General features: G+C 42.2%; 1 protein-coding gene and 1 long non-coding RNA gene across 2 annotated transcripts; one reads left to right on the forward strand and one right to left on the reverse strand.

Annotated features, from left to right (window-relative positions):
• Nucleotides 1-2,652: 2,652 nt before the first annotated feature.
• On the reverse strand, nt 2,653-3,791 carry LOC125889038 (uncharacterized). Its single transcript, XM_049576693.1, has 2 exons — nt 2,967-3,791; nt 2,653-2,856 (listed from the first exon to the last, which is right to left on the reverse strand). The coding sequence occupies exons 1-2, from the start codon at nt 3,789-3,791 to the stop codon at nt 2,653-2,655; spliced, it is 1,029 nt and encodes a 342-aa protein (XP_049432650.1).
• Nucleotides 3,792-17,523: 13,732 nt separating this feature from the next.
• On the forward strand, nt 17,524-17,903 carry LOC125892092 (uncharacterized). The gene is made up of 3 exons (XR_007449707.1): nt 17,524-17,565; nt 17,668-17,763; nt 17,889-17,903. It is a non-coding gene; the product is annotated as an uncharacterized LOC125892092 (long non-coding RNA).
• The last annotated feature ends 3,077 nt before the right edge of the window (nt 17,904-20,980 follow it).

The following is a 20,980-nucleotide window of genomic DNA, read 5'->3' on the forward strand; positions in this document are numbered from 1 at the left end:
CCTGTATTCGGAGGATGCACCGCGACTATCCTTCGTGGCCTCCCATATCCCAATATCCTTTGCGCGCCTTTGTTCAACCCGGATTTTTTTACAATGGCGGCAAGCTTGAGCAGCAGCAGCGGCACCGGCACCGGCACGGAATATACTTTTAAATGTAAGTAACGGATTTTTACTTAACGCCAGAAGTTCAAGGGGCATTAAAACCTGTAAATGGCTGTTAAAATACCTGACGTTAGTAACGCTAACACGTAGCCACCGGAATGTAGAGCCAGCTCCGCGATGTAATGTTAGCTTGGCTAACGTTAACCTGTTGATACGAGGAACTTAGCCTTTAAAAGTAACGGTAAAGCCTAAAAACCCTTCACTTTGAAATGTTACAAGCTCGAATGGTGATTTATATCTTATTGTAACTGTGGAGATGTTGTTGGCTGTATATACCTCACATCAGGTTAATTTGTTGTCGTTGTAAGTTGTACATGTGCAGTTAGCTCCTCTTAATTACAAGAGATAGGAGCTGTTGGGGCGCATCTCTCCTGCGCCCAAAGCTGAGTGCAGCTGAACAAATAACGTTAACGGTGGGTTGTGATCCCTGCTGTATTTCTAGGCTGTAAAACTGTGAACGTTTGGATTGAATGCATAGCTAACTTGAGGAGCATTATTATTGTTATTATCGTTATTATATCAAACAATCAAATCTTCCTGTTGACATAACTGAAAATATGCTTTACATGTCATTTTGTTGTAGGGAGCAAGGAGCAAACGGAAGAGTTCATTAAACTCCGTGGTCAAAACGACCATCTGTTTACGGGGGCCAAAAACACTGCCACACTTGGATGGAGGTAACTGTTAAGGCATAAATAAATAGCCCATTTGTACTCTATACATACTTGTATGTAACAGTTACTTAATTTAAAATGAACCCAAATCCTGTACAAAGAAAAAATATAATCTTTAGATCACATTAAGTGAATGTTGTTTTGGGTCGGGAATTTTATGTCTGTCCTGATGTCACCTTTTGTGAATCTTTACATATCTGTGATAATGTGATTTTTGTGTTTGCCTTTTGTCATGCTTCTTTCTTGTTTAGAACAATCCTGCAAAAAATGGGCCTGGAGGGAAAGGTGGAGCCCCAGCAGGCCAAAAAAAAGTGGGACAACTTAAAAAAAAAAATACAAAGTATGTGCAGGTTTGGATAATGATATGGAAACTACATTTGTTTTATCTAAGTTAATAAATACTTTGATAAAGAAACGTAGAAAAAACCTCCAAGGCACCCTCCCAAAGTTGTTAAAATGCCTTTATTCTCGTGGCATGGTCATATAAACCTTAAAACCACAGTCCTTCGATGCATTTCAGCATCAAGCCTTCATCGGGAAGTCAAACAAATTAATTTTCTTCGTTCTCTTTTCTTCGTTTCTTTATCACTACATGGATTGCATTGCAAAGAGCACCTCAAACATATTTCTTTTTGAGTCCATGAAACACTCCTTTTTCAAGACTTCTTAAATAAATACTTTAAAGAAAACTGCTGCTGTTGTGATTCATTTACTCTCCCTTAGGAATGCAAAGATCCAGGGACAGGACAGGGGGTCAGCGGGAAGCCCACTGCTGCCACCTGGCCCTGGTTTGTCCTCATGGATGAGGTTATAGGACAGAGGCCTTCGATGGCACCTCCTGTCCTAATTGCCTCCATCCCTGAAGACACACCAGGGCCAAGTGCTGCAGTGGGTGAGCAGCAGCAGCAGGGGGAGGAGGAGGAGGAGGAGGGGGAGGATGAGGAAAGGCAGCCAGGGCCAACAACAACAGGCAAAAGAAGGAGAAGAAGGGGAAGAGATGATGAAATTATAGACCTGATCAGGGAAGACATGAGGTTGCAGAGGGAGGCAGAGGAGAGGAGAGAAAGAGAGAGCAGAGAGAGGATGGAGAGACTTTTCAGCTTATTGGAGAGGATGGTTGACAGACAGTGATTTTTTTTTGGATGTGTTTTTTTCTCTGTTCGATTAAGTTCTGTGTTTCTTATTTAAAGTGTTAATTAAAGATATTGTATATAGTTCTAAAGTAAAATCTTGTAACCTTGTTCCATTTTCTGTTCTAAATATTGTATATAATTAAATTAAAATCATATAACCTTGTTACATTATCTGTTCCATTTCTTATTTACAACAAAAGTAAACTTTTGAACTCCTTTTCAGTGACAACACAAGTAATTTATTTTTTCTGTGATTAACAAATATTTACAAAGATATAATATGAACATTTATAACTATAACTATTGGGTATTCTTAACATGTACAACTATTTACAAAAGATCAGATATTACTATTTATAGAGAACATATATACAGTTTAATTATTGGCTGAGCAGGAGTCCCTGGTGGTGCTGCTGGACTGGATGGGATGCCACAATAAAGACCCTGGAGTCTTCTGGCTGTGAGTGGGACATCATGTCAGGGGTGGGGGAAGCATGTCTCCACTGCCCACCACATCGTCCATCAATGGGATTTGCAGGGCTGACGCAATCGACGGCTGCCATGTCACTAAAAATGTTTAAAAGAGAGGCAAGAATAAAACACACAAAATACTACTGCACAACTTTTTAAACCCACCACAAACTACTTCAACAAACAAAACTTTACAAAACTTTACTTGCCCTCTAAAGGTAATCATGGTCGAGGACACCCTCCTCCAGGGCAGACACCTCTGCAGACAGCTGGTTCCGCCACGGAGCACCACTGACTGCCTCCAACCCGTTCTCCCCCTCATCCTCCGGCATGTCGTCCTGCACTTCATCCTCTGGGGCCATGATGTCACCAGCACCCAGGCAGATGTTGTGCAGGACGGCACATGCTGTTATGACCTGGAGAAAAGAAGAAAAAAAAAAGATTAATTTAATGTAAATGTAATTTAATTTTAATTAATGTACTGGTATTCACCATTTAACAATAATTCTGTTGTGTCATGACATACCTGAGGCACAAAGGTGTGGTGCACCTCCAGCGCTTGAAGGAAGATGGCCCTAAACTTCGTCTTCATCATCCCAAAGGCACGCTCTATGATGGTGCATGCCCTGGAATAATGGCTGTTGAAGCGCTGGGCTCCCACACCTTGTACCGGCCGCTTGTAGGGAGTGATGAGGGGGAGTGGATGTTGGAGGCACGGGTACCCACCGTCTGCCAAGATGAAGTACCCTGGAGGAGGGTAGATGGCACGCCTGTACAGTGGGCTGTGCCGGAGTACCCTGGAGTCGTGCACCGACCCCGGCCAGCCCACGTACGTGTCGATGAAGCGGCCCTGATGGTCACAAACTGCTTGCAGAATTATAGATGCAAATAGTTTGCGATTCCTATAGCATTGACCATCAGGACCGCTTGGTGGCTTGATCCTGACATGGCAGCCGTCGATTGCTCCAGCAGCTTTTAGAAAAGCTTTGTGTCTTGCCAGCCCTGCAAACCCCTGAGTTACTGCCGCCAGGTCATCAGCGGTCTTGGGGAGGTAGATGACCCTGTGGCGAATGGCCACCACCTCCTCAGTAACTCGATGAACGATGCGGTGAACAGTGGAACGAGGCATCCCAAACGCCCTTGAGACCAACCTGTATGATGTCCCACTCGCCAGCCAGAAGAGAAAGACCAAGGACTCTATTGTGGCACCCCATCCGTGTCGTCTTTTCTGGTGGAGAAGGTCCAGCAGCACCGCCAGGGACTCTCTGCTCAGCCTGAAATCTCGCCTGGTGTCATGATCATCAAAAAATATTTGGAGAACTGGAACATTCATATTGATGCGGCAGTACATCGGTCTCGTCTGGATGGGGAAAGGAGGGTAAGAACAGGAGAACATAAATGATTAAAGCAACAATAGCTATTTAATTTTAGTTAATAAGACAATGCTAGTTAATGTTATACCTTAGATCAATAATGCTTTATTTGTCCATCTAGCCACTTTGGCTTCTCAATATGGTTTTGATGTTTAATGACACATTTTAATATTGAATTAAGTCAGGGTTATTTACAGGGTTCATACACATTTTACGATTCAATTCAAGCACTTTATAAGCCCTTTTAAGCATTTAAACTAAAATTCAAGCACTTTTCAGACCTTGATAACAGCATTAAAATTTCAACATTTTCAAAGATTTTAAGCACCTGTACGAATCTGTATCAAGTGTAATGGTTAAATGACATGAACCACATATATATATATATAACGTTATGTAGCGTTTGTCACTTAACGGTATCGTTTATTAACAGGTATATTAATTACCTCGAACTACGCTAGCTATGTATAAACATTAATGTGGGTTAAAATAACAGGTTTAACGTTACCTCCCCATGGCTCTCTCCCAGCCAGAGATAAACGAGCCGCTGGTGTCGCTGTCGCCGGAGCCGCCTCTCCTCTTCCTCCAACAAAAAATATATTAAAAAAAACAAAATCAATACCACTGGCTCCATCGTCTGTTATGTTTTTGTGTCGTCTGTCCGTTATGTTTCCGTGTCGTCTGTTAAGTTGTCTGTCCGTTATGTTTCTGTGTCGTCTCTTAAGTTGTCTGTTATATGTTTTTTGTCTTTCCCAGGCTTGGGCGGCAGGAGTGATGACGTCGTGACGCAACCCGGAAATGCTCCGTAGGCTAGACTGTCCCATTTAACAACGTGACCCGTCCTTCGGAGGTGCCTCCGAAGGATCATCCTTCGGAGGCTGCGTGGGCCGGGTCCTCTGAAGGATGCAGACCCTGAATTGGGACACAGCTTCAGTCTCTGCTGTGTTTAGCTATTTCCCTGCTTTCCTGTTAGCGCTAACACTCAAACTCCAACTGAGCCAGAAGCTCAACTCTTCTCCGGTCTCACGGAGAAGAGTTGGAACATTAGCATGGCAGGCAACTAGTGCTAACGTCCCCACGCTTCTCAGTGAACCGGAGCCGAGAAGCGTGGGGACGTTAGCGTTAGCACTAGTCAGCTGCCATGCTGATGTTCCGGGAGCCTGCTTCTCGGCTCACAGAGCTCGCCGGAGCCGAAAAGCGTGAGACACGGCTCACGGAGAAGAGAGGAATGTTAGCGTTAGCTCCCAGAGTTAGCACTAGAGCTACTACGGCTACTGGAGTAGCTTGCAGCTATGGAGCACTTCTACCAGCTCTTCTAGTCACTGAGCCTCGCCTCCATTTCAGCAAATATATTAAATTTATTACAGGTACCGAAGTAGGCAGGGAAATAGCTAAACACAGCCCCCAGGCTGCCCGCCAGGCTACATTTTACAATGCTAATTGCACATGTTAGCTGGGCTGCCGGGCTACTCACCTAACACAACCGTAACGCCTGACCCATTGCTGGGACCGAGCCGCTAATAACTCAAACTCCGGACATTAACCCATGCTACGACTGTAACATTAAATTTAATTGAATCGACATAGTGACATGTGACTAATGTTACCCTAACACTAATTAAAACAGACATTTGACTTTATGTTGTACCTGTCCATACCATACCAACAATGGGCTGGAGATCAACACAGAGAGAGGGTGTGTGAGGTCATGCTATACTCCAGATGAAATTACACCTCTAGTTCTTCACATAGCAATTTTTTAATTCCTTCAATCTAGAAATTATGAATTTTGCTTATTGCTCCTTTAAATATACCAACAATCCCCTGCTATGCTAATTTCACTTACCGGTTGGCATTATGGTAGAGTCAGGCTCCTTCTCCAGGGTATTTAGGACAGCCTCAGCTTCATCCGCATCTGACTGTTTTTGTGTTTTTTCTCCAACCTCATCTGCTGCAGCTGCAGCGTCACCCGAAGTGGCTGTGGGTTCAGTGGCACGCTTCGGAAAACACTGAAAAAATGTTGTCTGGCGTTGTTTTCACTTCATCTCTTGGTAATTCACTTGCTGATTTTCACCTTTGTGCCGAGAATGCCCGTGAAAGATGACTTTAGGGTGAAACTGGGTTGATTTTTGCAGACACGCGAGTAATTGTTAATTTGTCATATTTGTCACAATATTTTCTACTGGGAACAGGATGGAAACTAATCTCAAAAGGAGTCTAGTCTTGCAAATAGTGACCCTGCAAGATTCCCAGTCTTTTTAACATCTTGTAGTGGGTGACTAAACACACACATTGTATTTAGATGTGAGAGGGTGTCAGACTTTAGTCTTTTAATGTATTTTTAAAGTCTTTTAATGCATGGTAGGCATTAATTGCCAGATCTATATCATAGTCAGGAGCCCCAGCTGAATCAGACATCCTGCTGGACAGTAGTAACAGTTACATTATGTACTGTATAGCTGACTGGGTTAAACACTGGTAGAGCCCAGCACCTACCAAAAGATGTGTGACTTCCTGCTGTGACTACAGACACAATCTCATTCCAGTTATATAAGGAAAAAAAAAAAATCTGATTTATAAAACCGTGCGCACGCACACTTACATGCAATGTTTTCTTTATAAATCACAGACCTCCTGGAGTTGTGCGCACCCAGATCCGCCTCAAATCCCGCCCTCTACACGCCCTAGTTCAACCATAAATGGTCATGCAAATCACCTCATGAATGCGATCTGCATATAAATAAGCCGGTATGCGAGTGTTTTCTCGTTGTGTGAGTCATGGCGACGGGTGAGAAACGAACCAAAAAACGGAATTTCTCTGAGACTGAGCTCGAGACCCTTTAACGGGAGGTGGAGGACTGAAGAAAGATTTTATTTGGTGGCCACAGCAGCGGGATCACTAATAAAAGAAAGCGGAAAAAAGTGGCAACACATCAACGCTGCTGATGCTGTCAGCTGTGTCTGTGGGACTGCACGGACAGTGACAGAACAAAAAAAAAAGTGGTCTGATCTAAAAGTAAACCAAATATTTCTACTCCTTTACCAACATGTAGTTAATGTGTTGCTTTTAAATTTGAGGATGTTTGACATTGATGTGCGACATAAAGAATCACATTTAATAAAGGTGGAGGCAAAAAGGAGTATGTGCCAGTGCCATCTTGCGCAATTACGCACGAGGGTCACCGCAGTATTTATATGTTTATGGCAATTAGTCTGATCAGACACCCGGCCTGAATTACAGCATGAACCAGTCGTATCCCTGTCCCAAAATACAACATGTAATTTGAAATACAATTCAAAGATGAAAGTGTAATAGGCGAACATGTTTCTTCATGCAGGTTTCCACAGAGTGGACAATGAGACGTTAGAGGCAGTATGGATTAAATATGTGTTTAGAAAGAATTTCAATTCAGGATTTGAGTTGGATTTTACAATGTTTTTATGAAACAATTATCACTCACTCCAAGCGCAAAATAAGGCTGCTGGATTTAATTTCAATGATAACATGGATCTAAGGTGGATATAGCGTGACATTAAATTTGTGTGAGATATCAATAAAAATCTGACTCCACTTCTCCACCTTGCCGTCTGCATCGCCACTTCCCAGTGTCTTCCAAAATGTGCGCACGCATGACTCAGAGTTTGCTTACAGGTGCGCACATTCTCCCGCCAAGTTTATTTTTATAAATCACAACCTTTGTGTGGTAAGTGGCGTACGCCACTTTCAAGCTCCATTTTGTGCGTAAGCAAGCTTTATAAATGAGGCCCCAGATGTCTAACAGTAACGGCCCTAGAAGCTCATTCTCTTTCAGTACCCCCCACAGAACTCCCTGGGGGACACAATCGTAAGCCTTCTCCAAGTCCATTAAGCACACATAGACTGGATGGGCACACTCCCATGACCCCCCGCAATAACCCTGTGAGGATTAAAAGCTTGTCCATGACCAGGAGGGAATATGCATTGCTCCTCCTGGATCTAAGGTTCGACAAATTGGTCGGGACCTCCTTTCCAGCACCCTAAAAAAAACTTTCCCAGGGAGGTTAAGCAGTGTGGCAGCCCGATAATTGGTGCATACCCTTTTTAAGAAAATTTAATAATAAATAAGCAATCTAATAAGAAAAGAAACCAAAACCAAAGAACATCTTTTTTTCTCTTATTTTGTTTTGTGCTGTTTCTCCACAGTGCCCACATGGTGTCTGAACTGCAGGGTGCACTTACCTTGCAGGAGCATGCCAATTACATGAAAGTTGGTAAAGCATGGATATACTTCAGCTGCTCACAGACAATGTGTTTGAATGAATTGATTTTACCCTGAATTTTAAATGCTGGCATGAGCAGGCTTTAGAGCTGTATAGACTGGAGAAGTGTTCCAGCTGAAAGACTGTTTGAAACATACTGAGCATATGGGTAGATAATGGGGAAGAGGATTATGCTGCTTAAGTGTTTTGAGAAGTTTCTATGATCATCTATCTAAAATCTGTCACCATTGAAAACCAAAATAACTGATAAAAATCCAAGCAGACCACAGCCGTGGTTCTCTTTCCATGAGGTAACTACACAGACACCTTTCAGGCCAACAGGGAACGAGACATGACAAGAAAAAAAAAAAAATCTTGGTATCACTTCAAAGTCCCGAATGGACAAAGCTAATGGGATATAAGGAGGGAAGGAGGTCCAGCCACTGAAAAGCTCTGACACCAAGAGATATTTTCTTGGATGGCTAGACACACAGCTCTGGTGGAGGAGTAGCTCAGCTTTCTGCATATCAGTGAGGAAAGGAGAAAGAAATGCATGCTAGCTGAAATTTAAATGTAATTCTGAAAGTAACAAACATAACATGTTTTTTATGTGATCAGTGATCTTTCTTAAGCAGATGTGGGGTGTAGAAATATTTGTCATCCATAGACCCACCAGTAGATGGAGCAAACAAGTTATGCAGAGGAGATAATTAAAATATACAGCATAATTCACACAGATACTGCAGGCCACTGACTGGGAGAGGAGCTTGGAGGTGTGTGTGTGTGTGTGTGTGTGTGTGTGTGTGTGTGTGTGTGTGTGTAACCCATTCAGCACGTTGTTGCCAAATAAGCGGCTGGATCTACTCTCTGGGTTCTAAGAGGAAAATGGCATGTTATGTAGTAAAGTACTGTGGCACACTTAATCCCCCCTTATATGATTCACACTGACAGATTTTTTCTAACATACTGAATCATTGTTTACTTTCTCTTTGTCTGTGTTGTTGTATTGCAGTTATTTCGACAATAAACTGACGTATTTTCAATTTACAGTGATACACTTTTTTTATTCTCTTGTATATCTTTATCTTTTGGCCTGAGAACAAACTGCCATAAATGAAAGATGACCTATGAAATTTGTCCAAGTAGAGCAAGTAAATTAATATACCTTGCATACAAGTGAATAATATAGAGTTGACCACATGCCTAGTTTGGCTAATTGAATTCATCAATACACCAGTTTAGGGTTGCAGGTGGTTCAGTGGTTAGCACTGTTGCCTCAAGGCAAGAGGATTCTGGGTTCAAATCGTTGGTTGGCTTAGGCACTTCTGCATGTCATTTGTTTGCATGTTCTCCTGATGTTGCGTGAGTTTTCTGCAGGTTCACTGGCCTCCTCCCACAGTCCAAAGACATGTACCGTTAGCTAAATTGCCTTAAGTGTGAATATAAATGTAAATGGTTGTGTCAGCCCCCTACGACCCTGTAAAGAAAAGGATAGGCAGTTACCAGTGCATTATCTTCCAACCTCGTCACATATTGACATTTGTTCATAGACTCACAACATCCAAATATGATGTGCAACGTACTCTGGGTGTGTTGGTTGTTGACCATCTAGGATACCATGTCAACTTCAGCCTGATACATGCATTGTCTGTTTTCAAAATACACTTCCTTTTTTTTAACACAGGAAATGTACAGTTTGCAAACAGTCTCTTTCAAAATAAGAGCATTATGTTGGTACAACGCCATGAATTGACATTTTTTTCCTTCAACAACAAACACACGTGGTTACATTTAGCCAACACACATACATGGTTAGGTTTAGGCAACAAAAGCAGGGGTTTGGCTTTACAATTACACCGGAAGCGAACTCTGGCCTGAGTGACAGTAAGTGGTTGTTGGAACCATTCACCACCCCTCCCACCCACCATTTCTCCCCCTTAACTTACGTTCTTGGCCCGCTGCATTTTCCCCTGATACCGCGGGGTGCCGTTACACAATACGGCGATGGCTTTTTTTGTTAGTGTCTGACACTAGAAGTCGCAAACCAAGTACTGGGATTGGATGTCTTCAGAGTGAGTTTGGGTTGCTGTTACAAATAATGGGTGGATGAAATACACCAATTGAACTTAATTACTTTTTAAACCCAAGATACAACAGAATTAATCACTTACTACTATTAATATGAGACCCAGGAGAACCAGAACAAATAATATCCAGGAGAGCCAAACAGTCTCCAATTCAATTCAGTTTCATACAAAAGAACACAGTATGAAATTGTCTCCTTTACTTTTTGTGTTTGGCTCTGTCTGTATGATTTCACAAATGACAGAAAACTCTCAACCCTGGCTTCCAAGTTATGGTAATGGTAAGGGCAATGGATCCATTGAGAAATGGATACGATGGATTGATGATAATGATGGTGAAGATCTGATGAAGGATGTGAAGATGTAGGTATTGTGAAGATGAAGAGCAGGAGGCAGTGGAATGATGATGTCTAGAGCAGGAAATTGCTGTTTCCTTAAGTACTATATGTAACAAAAAAGTTTGTAGCTTCCAAGTTTACCTCCAGGATATGCAGGCCCACTGAGCATGCACAGTAGCTTTTTTAACTTACCTCTCCCTCGAGTTCCAGCTCAGCCCATGGACCCATGGATTTAAAGCTGCCCTGTGGAGTTTTTACATATAAACCAATGTCCGTTACATTACAGCCACTGCCAAACGAGTTATTAAGATGATCATTGAACGCATCTCCACCACACAACAGTCTCTGGTTTGCTTAGAAGCGCTTTTGCTTCTCAGGAGCGACATTCCCGCGCTGTCGCTGTCGCCTCTCAGGAGCGACATTCCCGCGCTGTCGCACAGGAAATGACGCATTTGATGTAGAGTTCAAAGAGCGCATGCGCAGGTGGAAATGTCGGAGACAACGAGGCTAGCAGAGGAGCTACTGAAAGATGTCTGAAAACCCAAAGAAATGGCCCAGGAAAGGTTCTGAAGCCTCTGGAGCTGGTCCCGCTGGTCCTCCCCAACCTCTGCGACGTTCAAAAGAAGAAAAAAAGGCAAAACGAGAGAGTGACAAACGCAGAAATCAAACCAGAGTAATGACAGGTGTAGCTTTTCCACGTTGGAGAGCACTAAAAACACAGCTGGATTTGAGGGGAGACACGGACCTCACCTTGGTTCCCCTGGACAGGTTGGTAATTATTAATCAATCAATCAATCAATCAATTTTATTTAAAAAGCCCAATATCACAAATCACAATTTGCCTCACAGGGCTTTACAGCATACGACATCCCTCTGTCCTTAAGACCCTCACAGCGGATAAGGAAAAACTCCCCAAAAAAAACCCTTTAACGGGGAAAAAAAACGGTAGAAACCTCAGGAAGAGCAACTGAGGAGGGATCCCTCTTCCAGGACGGACAGACGTGCAATAGATGTTGTACAGAACAGATCAGCATAATAAATTAACAGTAATCCATATGACACAGAGAGAGAGAGAGAGAGAGAGAGAGAGAGAGAGAGAGAGAGAGATGCAGGTAATGACAGTAGCTTACAACAACATTAATGAAAGTAATAATATTATAGTTATAGTTCTGGTTACTGCGGTACAATATGTTGAAAGTATGTATTAATACCTGGCGATATACATGTGTGATAATAATCATATGTGTATAATAACAGAAGAAGTATGACTAATGACTAATGATGGCAGCAGCAGCAGGAGGCATCTGGCGGGACCACGGCAGCAGCACAACCACACACGTCACGCTGTCCAGGCACCGCTGCGATACGAGTTAATCTGAGAGACAGTGGAGCACAAAGGCTCCGGAGAAGAAGCCGAGTTAGTGACGTCCAGAATGGCTGGGTTAGCTAGATGCAGTAATAGGATACGAGAGAGAGAGAGAGAGAGAGAGAGAGAAGGAGAGAAGGGGCCCGGTGTATTATAGAGGGGTCCTCTGGCAGACTAGGCCTAAGTCAGCCTAACTAAGGGCTGGTACAGGACAAGCCTGAGCCAGCCCTAACTATAAGCTTTATCAAAGAGGAAAGTCTTAAGTCTAGTCTTAAATGTGGAGACGGTGCCTGCCTCCCGGACCGTAACAGGAAGATGATTCCACAGGAGAGGAGCCTGATAGCTGAAGGCTCTGGCTCCTGATCTACTTTTGGAGACTTTAGGGACCACGAGTAATCCTGCGTTCTCAGAGCGCAGTGTTCTGGTGGGATAATATGGCACTATGAGCTCTCTAAGATATGACGGAGCTTGACCATTTAGAGCTTTATAAGTTAACAGTAGGATTTTAAATTCAATTCTGGATTTTACAGGGAGCCAGTGCAGAGAAGCTAAAACAGGAGAGATATGATCGCGTTTATTAGTTCCTGTTAGTACACGTGCTGCTGCATTCTGAATTAGCTGGAGAGTTTTTAAGGACTTACTAGAGCTACCTGATAATAGAGAGTTACAGTAATCCAGCCTTGAGGTAACAAAAGCGTGGACCAATTTTTCTGCATCTTGTCGGGTCAGGATAGGCCTAATTTTCGCAATATTACGCAGATGAAAAAATGCAGTCCGTGAGGTTTGCTTTAAATGAGAATTAAAAGACAAATCTTGATCAAATATTACTCCGAGGTTTCTTACGGTAGTGCTAGAAGCCAGAGCAATGCCATCTAGAGAAACTATGTCATCAGATAAAGAGTCTCTGAGTTGTTTGGGGCCAAGAACAATAACTTCAGTTTTGTCTGAATTTAACATCAGGAAATTGGTGCTCATCCAAGTTTTTATGTCTTTAAGGCAATTATGGAGTTTAGTTAATTGATTGCTTTCTTCTGGCTTCATTGATAAATACAACTGAGTACCATCCGATAACAATGGAAATTTATAGAGTGATTTCTAATGATGTTACCTAAAGGAAGCATATATAGAGTAAACAGGATTGGTCCGAGCACAGAACCTTGCGAACTCCAAAACAAACTTTGAATGCGTAAGGATGGTTCATTATGACGTCAACAAATTGAAAACGATCAGATAAATAAGATTTAAACCAGCTTAGTGCTGAACCTTTTAAGCCAATTAAGTGATCCAGTCTCTGCAGTAGAATTTGATGGTCAATTGTGTCAAGCGCGCACTAAGATCTAATAAAACAAGTACAGACGAGTCCTTTGTCTGAAGCAATCAGAAGGTCATTTGTAATTTTAACTAGAGCTGTCTCAGTGCTATGATGCACTCTAAATCCTGACTGAAATTCCTCAAATAAATTATTATCCTGGAGAAAATCACACAGCTGGTCTCGACTACTTTCTCAAGGATCTTTGACATAAGGGAAGATTAGATATTGGTCTATAATTGGCTAACACCTCTGGATCCAGGGTGGGCTTTTTTAGTAGAGGTTTAATTACAGCTATCTTAAAAGACTGTGGTACATAGCTTGTTAATAAGGATATATTGATCATATCTAATATATGAGTGTTAACTAAAGGAAAGACCTCCTTAAGTAGCCTAGTTGGGATGGGGTCTAAGAGACACGTTGATGATTTGGATGAAGAAATCACTGCAGTCAATTCTTGAAGAGAAATTGGGAGAAGCAATCTAAATATATATTAGATTTTACAGCTGTGTTTGAGGTTAGATAGGTACTATCTGAGGGCAGGAGGTCATGAATTTTGCCTCTAATAGTTAGAATTTTGTCATTAAAAAAGCTCATAAAATCATTACTGCTAAGGGCTAAAGGAATACAAGGCTCAATAGAGCTTTGACTCTCAGTCAGCCTGGCTACAGTGCTGAAAAGAAACCTGGGGTTGTTCTTATTGTCTTCTATTAGAGCTGAGTAATAGTTTGCTCTGGCATTGCGGAGGCCCCTCTTATAAGTTTTGAGACTGTCTGTCCAGATTAAACGAGATTCTTCCAGTTTGGTTAATCGCCAATTCCTTTCAAATTTTCGCGATATTTGTTTTAACTTACGGGTTTGACAGTTATACCAAGGAGCGAACTTTCTTTGCTTTTTTAACTTCTTTTTAAGAGGAGCTACAGAGTCGAGCGTTGTTCGTAGCGAGCTTACGGTGCTATCAACAAAATGATCAATTCGGGAGAGGTTAAAGTCAGCACGGGAAACCTCTGTTACTGAAGGTATTGGTATTGAATTTAACGACGAAGTAATCTTTTCCTTAAGTTTTGCGACAGCACTATCTGATAAATATCTAGTATAGTAACTGTTGCTGAGTGGCGTGTAATCGAGTAAAAAGAAATCAAAAGTAATCAGATAATGATCGATGGCGAGGGATTCTGTGGAAAGACTTTTAGGTTATCAATTTCAATTCCATACGTCAGAACTAGATCGAGGGTATGGTTAAAACAGTGAGTGGGTTCATGTACACCCTGACTGAAGCCAATGGAGTCTAATAATGAGATAAACGCGGTAGCCAGGGAGTCATTATCAAGGTCGACATGAATGTTAAAATCGCCTACAATAATAACTTTATCTGATTTAAGAACTAAACTGGATAAAAACTCTGAGAATTCAGATACAAATTCAGAATACGGGCCAGGAGCACGGTACACTATAACAAATAAAAGTGGCTGCGAGGTTTTCCAGGTCGGATGTAAAAGACTAAGAACGAGGCTTTCAAATGAATTATAATCTAGTTTAGGTTTAGGACTGATTAACAGGCTAGAGTTAAAAATGGCTGCAACTCCCCCTCCTCGGCCGCTGCCTCGAGGAATGTGGGTATTATTATGACTGGGAGGAGTGGACTCATTTAGACTGACATATTCATCTGGACACAGCCAGGTTTCAGTGAGACTGAGTAAATCAATATGATTATCTGATATTAATTCGTTTACTAACACTGCTTTAGACGATAGAGACCTGATATTCAACAGTCCGCATTTAATTCTCCTGTTTTGTCTTTCTGTCACAGAAGAGGTTTTAATTTTTATGAGGTTGTTATGCACAACTCCTCTTTGTTTAATTTTAGATTTAGATAATTTAGTGTCGGGGACAGACACTTTGTATAAAACTATTAAAACTATGGCTGGGTAACTGAACTAGAAGCTCAGAGAGGCGTTTAGGACTGCGTCTCCGAGTCCTGGTCTCAACTCTGGGTTGTCAGGGATTTAAATTACTAATAAAGTTTGCCAGGTTCCTAGAAATGAGAGCAGCTCCATCCAAAGTGGGATGAATGCCGTCTCTCCTAATAAGACCAGGTTTTCCCCAGAAAGTTTGCCAATTATTAACAAAACCCACATGGTTTGCTGGACACCACCTGGACAGCCAGCGGTTAAATGATGACATGCGGCTAAACATGTCATCACTGGTCAGATTTGGGAGGGGTCCAGAGAAAACTATGGAGTCCGACATCATTTTTGCGTATTCACACACCGAAGCAATATTAATTTTAGTGACCTCCGATTGGCGTAACGGGTGTCATTGCGCGGCGTGAATAACAATCTTACTGAATCTACGTTTAGCTTTAGCCAGCAGTTTTAAATTTGATTCAATGTCGCCTGCTCTGGCCCCAGGGATACATTTGACTATGGCCGCTGGTGTTGCTAACTTCACGTTTCTCAGAATAGAGCTGCCAATAACCAGAGTTTTATCCTCAGCGGGTGTGTCGCTGAGTGGGGAAAAGCGGTTGGAAACGTGAACAGGCTGGTGGTGAGCCGTGGGCTTCGGCTTGGAGCTGTGCTTCTGGCGGACCGTGACCCAACCTCCCGGCTGAACGGGAGTTACCGGAGGACAGTTAGCAGAGGCTAAGGCTATGCTATGTGGCTCCGCACCAGCTACAGGGGGCTGGCTAACTACCGCAGCTACTGAATGGTTTTCCATGGTGCGGAGCCGCGCTTCTAATTCACTAAGCCTCGCCTCCAACGCAGCAAATAAACTACATTTGTTACAATTACCACTGTCGCTAAAGGAGGCAGAGGCATAACTGAACATTTGACACACCGGGCAAGAAAGAGCAGGAGAGGGAGAAGCCATGGCTAAGCTAATGTAGCTAACAAGGCTAAGAGCGTTCAAACAACAGCTAAGAGATTAGCGAGAAAGTCGTAGAAAGGAGGAGAGCTATAGGTGCTTAAACAGAACCAGTGTGGGTTATGACTTGAAGTAGACGTAAAAGCAGCGTTAAAGCAACTGAGGTGAGAAAGCAGCCAAGTGGAATTCACCAGAGCAGTACAGAGACGCTGTCACAGAAACACCGGAAATGACACAACTCGCTTACCGCAATACGTCAGCACGTCAGCACCATGGTGGCGGTGTTAGTATTGTAACTTTACTCTATAATGTTTGATAATGTTTTTACGAGCCCGGTTGGTTTCAGGCAAGCCGACGGGTGCATAAGCATGTTCGACCACAAAAACTCGGGTTGACCCGGTTGAGGGCTCCATACTTAGCCTGGCTCCACCAGACTATTTCACAAAATTGTGCTCAAGCACATAATAATGTCCTTCAGTCATTTACAGAACAACTGAGCTAAGTTAGATTGTGCCCTAAAATATCTATATTTTCATAAACATCCCTGACCATTAGCCTCCTAGCACGCTATCGTAATGTTAGCTTTTCTTTTCTTTTTTTGGCTTCGGGGGCTGCATTATACAGCCCATTACCGTACCTGTGCGGTAAACGCAGTTGGAAGAAAAGTGAGTAAATAAAATGTAACTTCTCCTCTATTTATTGGATATTATTCCCTGTGTCTTGTAGCATATCGTTTGATTTTTGTGTGTTTGTTTCAGGCATGGTTTCACTGATGTAGCTAACATATCGGTAACGTTATGCAACTTTAGAAATCTTACACACCAATTTTATGTTGCAAGACTGTTTGGCCTACTTACTCTAGCGACAAATTTTGCCAACTTATTTTTATATTAATGATGGTAATATCGTAACTTCCAAAGCTGAATGAGTACAATTTTGACAAATGACAAAAATGAATATGAATAATCATTCCCCTCTCTCTTTCTCTGTCAAGCTCGAATATCATCATAATTCTTCCATTCATCCTTTATTTGCTCTGCATTCATCCTGGATACCATATTGAGACATTTCATCTACATGTTACAGCTATGACAAGTACACCAATCGTCCACTATTGTCTACTCCCATGAAGGCCGGAGGCAGCCTCCAGCCACCCCACTTCCCATCGTCTGCTAGCAATGGTGCTAAATCTGAAAGATAGTGCATGTGTGTTTGTCTATTATTATTATTAGTAGTAGTAGTATCTAGGTCATACGTGTCTGTGTTCGTCTTGGCAATAGTATAAATATAAATGACATTGTAGCTGGGTATCTCCATTTCTACACATGTGTGTGTGTGTGTGTGAGAGAGAGAGAGAGAGAGAGAGAGAGAGAGAGAGATCAAACATGCTTACAATACAAGCAAAGTAGAAAATACACTCATGTCTTACTATGCTCATTAGTAGATCTACAAATCTGTCTGTCCTTACAGGGATGAAAACTTTGAGATTCCAGGAGTTTCTGCCCTTGAAGACATAGAACAAGGGGACCAAGTACATTTGTTGCAGGAAAGGTAACAACAGCTATGACAACAGTAGGATTTATTTTAGGGCCTTTTGATCATACCATATTTGATTCAGTGATATACACTTGACTGTTACTTTTTCTATGACAGCCTGGCCAGTACACAACCTGACAAGCTGGGAGAGCATTGTTATTGTGCCATGGAGCCCCTTGATGTGGATGAAGTAAACGATCTCAGGAATAGTATGTAAGTGGTAAAAGGCAGTTATCCCTGAAAGCAAATGTTTACTCTTTATATTAGTCTTTTTGAATAGGAATGGTGACACATGTTATTTTTCGGTTATGTTCAACCATTTTTTTGTTTTTCTGTAGTATTGAGTGAACACACAATGATTGCGGATGAAGAACTGTCAAACCCAGAAAACATAGACAGCAGTGATGAAGACTATGTTCCCCATGTTTGCATACGGTATGTTTTGTGTTGTTTGTTTTTTGTTTTGTTTTGTTTTTTTTAGCTTTTTGAGCTAACTGGCTTTTTTTAACCTGCTTGTTATAAGGATGAGGGGTAGGGGAATAAATAATTATTTAATGTTTTTAGTAGCTTTGTTTACATATAAGCAGAGATGGGACCAAGTCACACATGTGCAAGTCTCAAGTAAGTCTCAAGTCTTAACCTTCAAGTCTCCAGTAAGTCCCAAGTCATTTTTTCTTGGTCAAGTCAAGTCAAGTCACAGGTTTTGTCAAGTCAAGTCAAGTCAAGTCCTGTAATAGGTCAAGTCAAGTCCAAGTCAGGTCACCTTATTATTGTAATTTTACCTGCAGAATCTGATCTTAATAAAGTGAAAAGACAAGACAAAGTAACTGTCAGTAAACATTGACTTCATCGCTGCAATGTTTACTTTGCAGGGACGACCCCTGTGTGTGCGCGCACACACACACACACACACACACACTAACCAAGGCAGCAGCCAAAATCACCCATTTAGCTCATTTAACCCTGTGTTGCTCGTTCATAAAATGTACAGCCGGTCTTGTGATGAACCGGTTGGAATGTTCGCTCAGGTTTTCTGGGGTTAATGTTAGCAAATAAATTAAAAAACAAGTTCCACCAAACCGACCCACCCGCCCACCCCACCCCTGTATCGTATAAGCTAATGTTAGCTAACTACCGACTAACCAGATAATATTAGCTAATTGACAAGCACTTACTGGGCAGAATGGCTCTTCAAATGACAAACAAAGTTTGAAGTTGTTGCCTGGCTGTCCGAGATGTTTATGCCACATGTCTTGCACTGTGCTGTTTGTCTTTTGCCGTAATAATGGTAATTCCGAAAGCCGAAGACAATGACTCTCGGTACCTCTCCCGCTGACATGGTGATGCCTATCTGATATAAGAGGGCCTGTTTCTCCAATAAACACGTAAGGTACGTAGAGAGGGCATGACTGATTGACAGGGTAGTGATCCAATCATGACAACGCCATTCTCAGCCTGCGCTTCTACAGGGGAATCGACATTATTTTGTAAATTAATTTATTAATTTTATATTCTAACCGAAAACATGATGTGAATAACACTCAAGTCATTCAAGTCATCATATCTCAAGTCAAGTCAAGTCCCGAGTCTTTAACTTCCAAGTCCGAGTCAAGTCTCAAGTATTTTATTTTTGTCAAGTCAAGTCACAAGTCATCAAAACAGCGACTCGAGTCGACTCGAGTCCAAGTCACAATGACTCGAGTCCCCATCTCTGCATATAAGGTTGGTGTTCAGCTACATTGGAGATGATAACCTAGTTACTTTTTGTCCTTTTGCATTAATTTTTCATGAACTATTTTAAAAATGTGTAATTGACCAATATAATTTGTGTATGACTGTTCTAATTCCTCAACATAGAACCGGTGGGACTCTTAATCTACCTGCACCAATCGAATCACTCCCAACCATAGCCATCAATGAAATGGTGCATGATCTCAGAGAGATCTAAACTTATTTTTGACATAAAAATGTCAAAAATAAGTTTAGAAAAAGGTGGCCAGTATAATAACCAGAAATGACAATAATAATAATAATAATAATAATAATAATAATAATAATAATACAATAATCCAAATAAACTATTTACAGTAAAACAAATAACCAAAAATGACAATAATAATCCAATAATCCAAATAAACTACAGTCTGTTGGAAAGAAATCCTGTGTACTGGCCACTGGGATCAGGGAAAGTGTCTCTAATGCACCAAACACAACAGCTCGGGATCACCTTTCGCTCCCCTGACCTCAGTCAGCCATGCTGCCACAAAACAAATTGCCTGTAGGCTGCATGGCGGTAGCCTGGATTGTCCTCACCTGGGTCTTCTGGGTCCTGCAGTCCAGTGTATTCATGTCTCAGCCGTCTTGCCAGTCGCAGGAGGCTAGTCTCCAGGCAGAAGTGCTCAGAATGAGCTGTTCTACTGAGGCAGTTTTCTGGGCGCTGCCCACAGCACTTTTCTCCTCCTGCCTGGTCATCTCTCAGCAGTGCTGGCACGTGCACCACCTGAGTTGATCATTGGCCCTTGGAGCAACAGGATCTGGAGGGTTCCTGGACATCAGTATGTCGTACAGGACACCAGGGTGGCGGGTGGCCACTTGCTCTATCAGCTCGTCACTGACTGCAGCTGACATCTCTGCCAATGCAGCCTGCAAAGACACAGACATCAAAGTTTTGTTTTTTTTCAGTACAGAAATGAATGCCTTGCTTTTTTATAATTTGTGTTCATGTAAATGTTACTTGTATATTATACTGACTCTTTAATCCATATGGTTGTACTTTTAGCCAAAATGTGTGCACTTTTTCATGTATTTCAATTAATTTAAAGTGTGTTACCAACCCTCAGTTCGTTAAGTTTGCGTTGACGCTGATTGGCAAGTCTTTCCTGGTCGTCCTGTGCCAACCGGCCTGCAGCTCTGCCTCTTCACCCAGTCCCTCCACGCCCCCTGCTACGTCCAGTGCCACGTCCAGCGCCCGGTCCAGCGCCCGGTCCAGCCTCCTGTGTAGCACATCCCCTGCCTTGTCCACCACGTGCCCTTGATGGTTCATCTTCTGGGCTTGATGGAAAGTCTGGCATCTCAAAACTGGGATACTCGAAAAAATGTGGTCTTAGAGTAGTAGAGTATAATGGCAGATGGCGCAAATGGGCAAAACTCCACAGGGCAGCTTTAACATTCTGATGACATCTTAGATTTTTAAATTGCTTTTTTCGGCTCAAGCCTTATTAGGAGTTTAAGGTGTCCTCTTAACATTTTTACAGACGTCACTTATACAATGGTGGTCTATGGGAAAAATGCTTTTTTTTTTACTGTAATATCGTAAGTAGCCACTGGGAAAAAATGGAGCAAGGCTCAGCGCCGTTCTGGGGGCCTGGTTCCCTTGCCAAGTTACACCAATAAGGGCCATCAATGGATTATAATAACTCTGGGTGTAGTT

This window comes from Epinephelus fuscoguttatus, linkage group LG1 (assembly GCF_011397635.1).
Source record: "Epinephelus fuscoguttatus linkage group LG1, E.fuscoguttatus.final_Chr_v1".
In the NCBI taxonomy this organism is placed as follows: Eukaryota; Metazoa; Chordata; class Actinopteri; order Perciformes; family Serranidae; genus Epinephelus; species Epinephelus fuscoguttatus.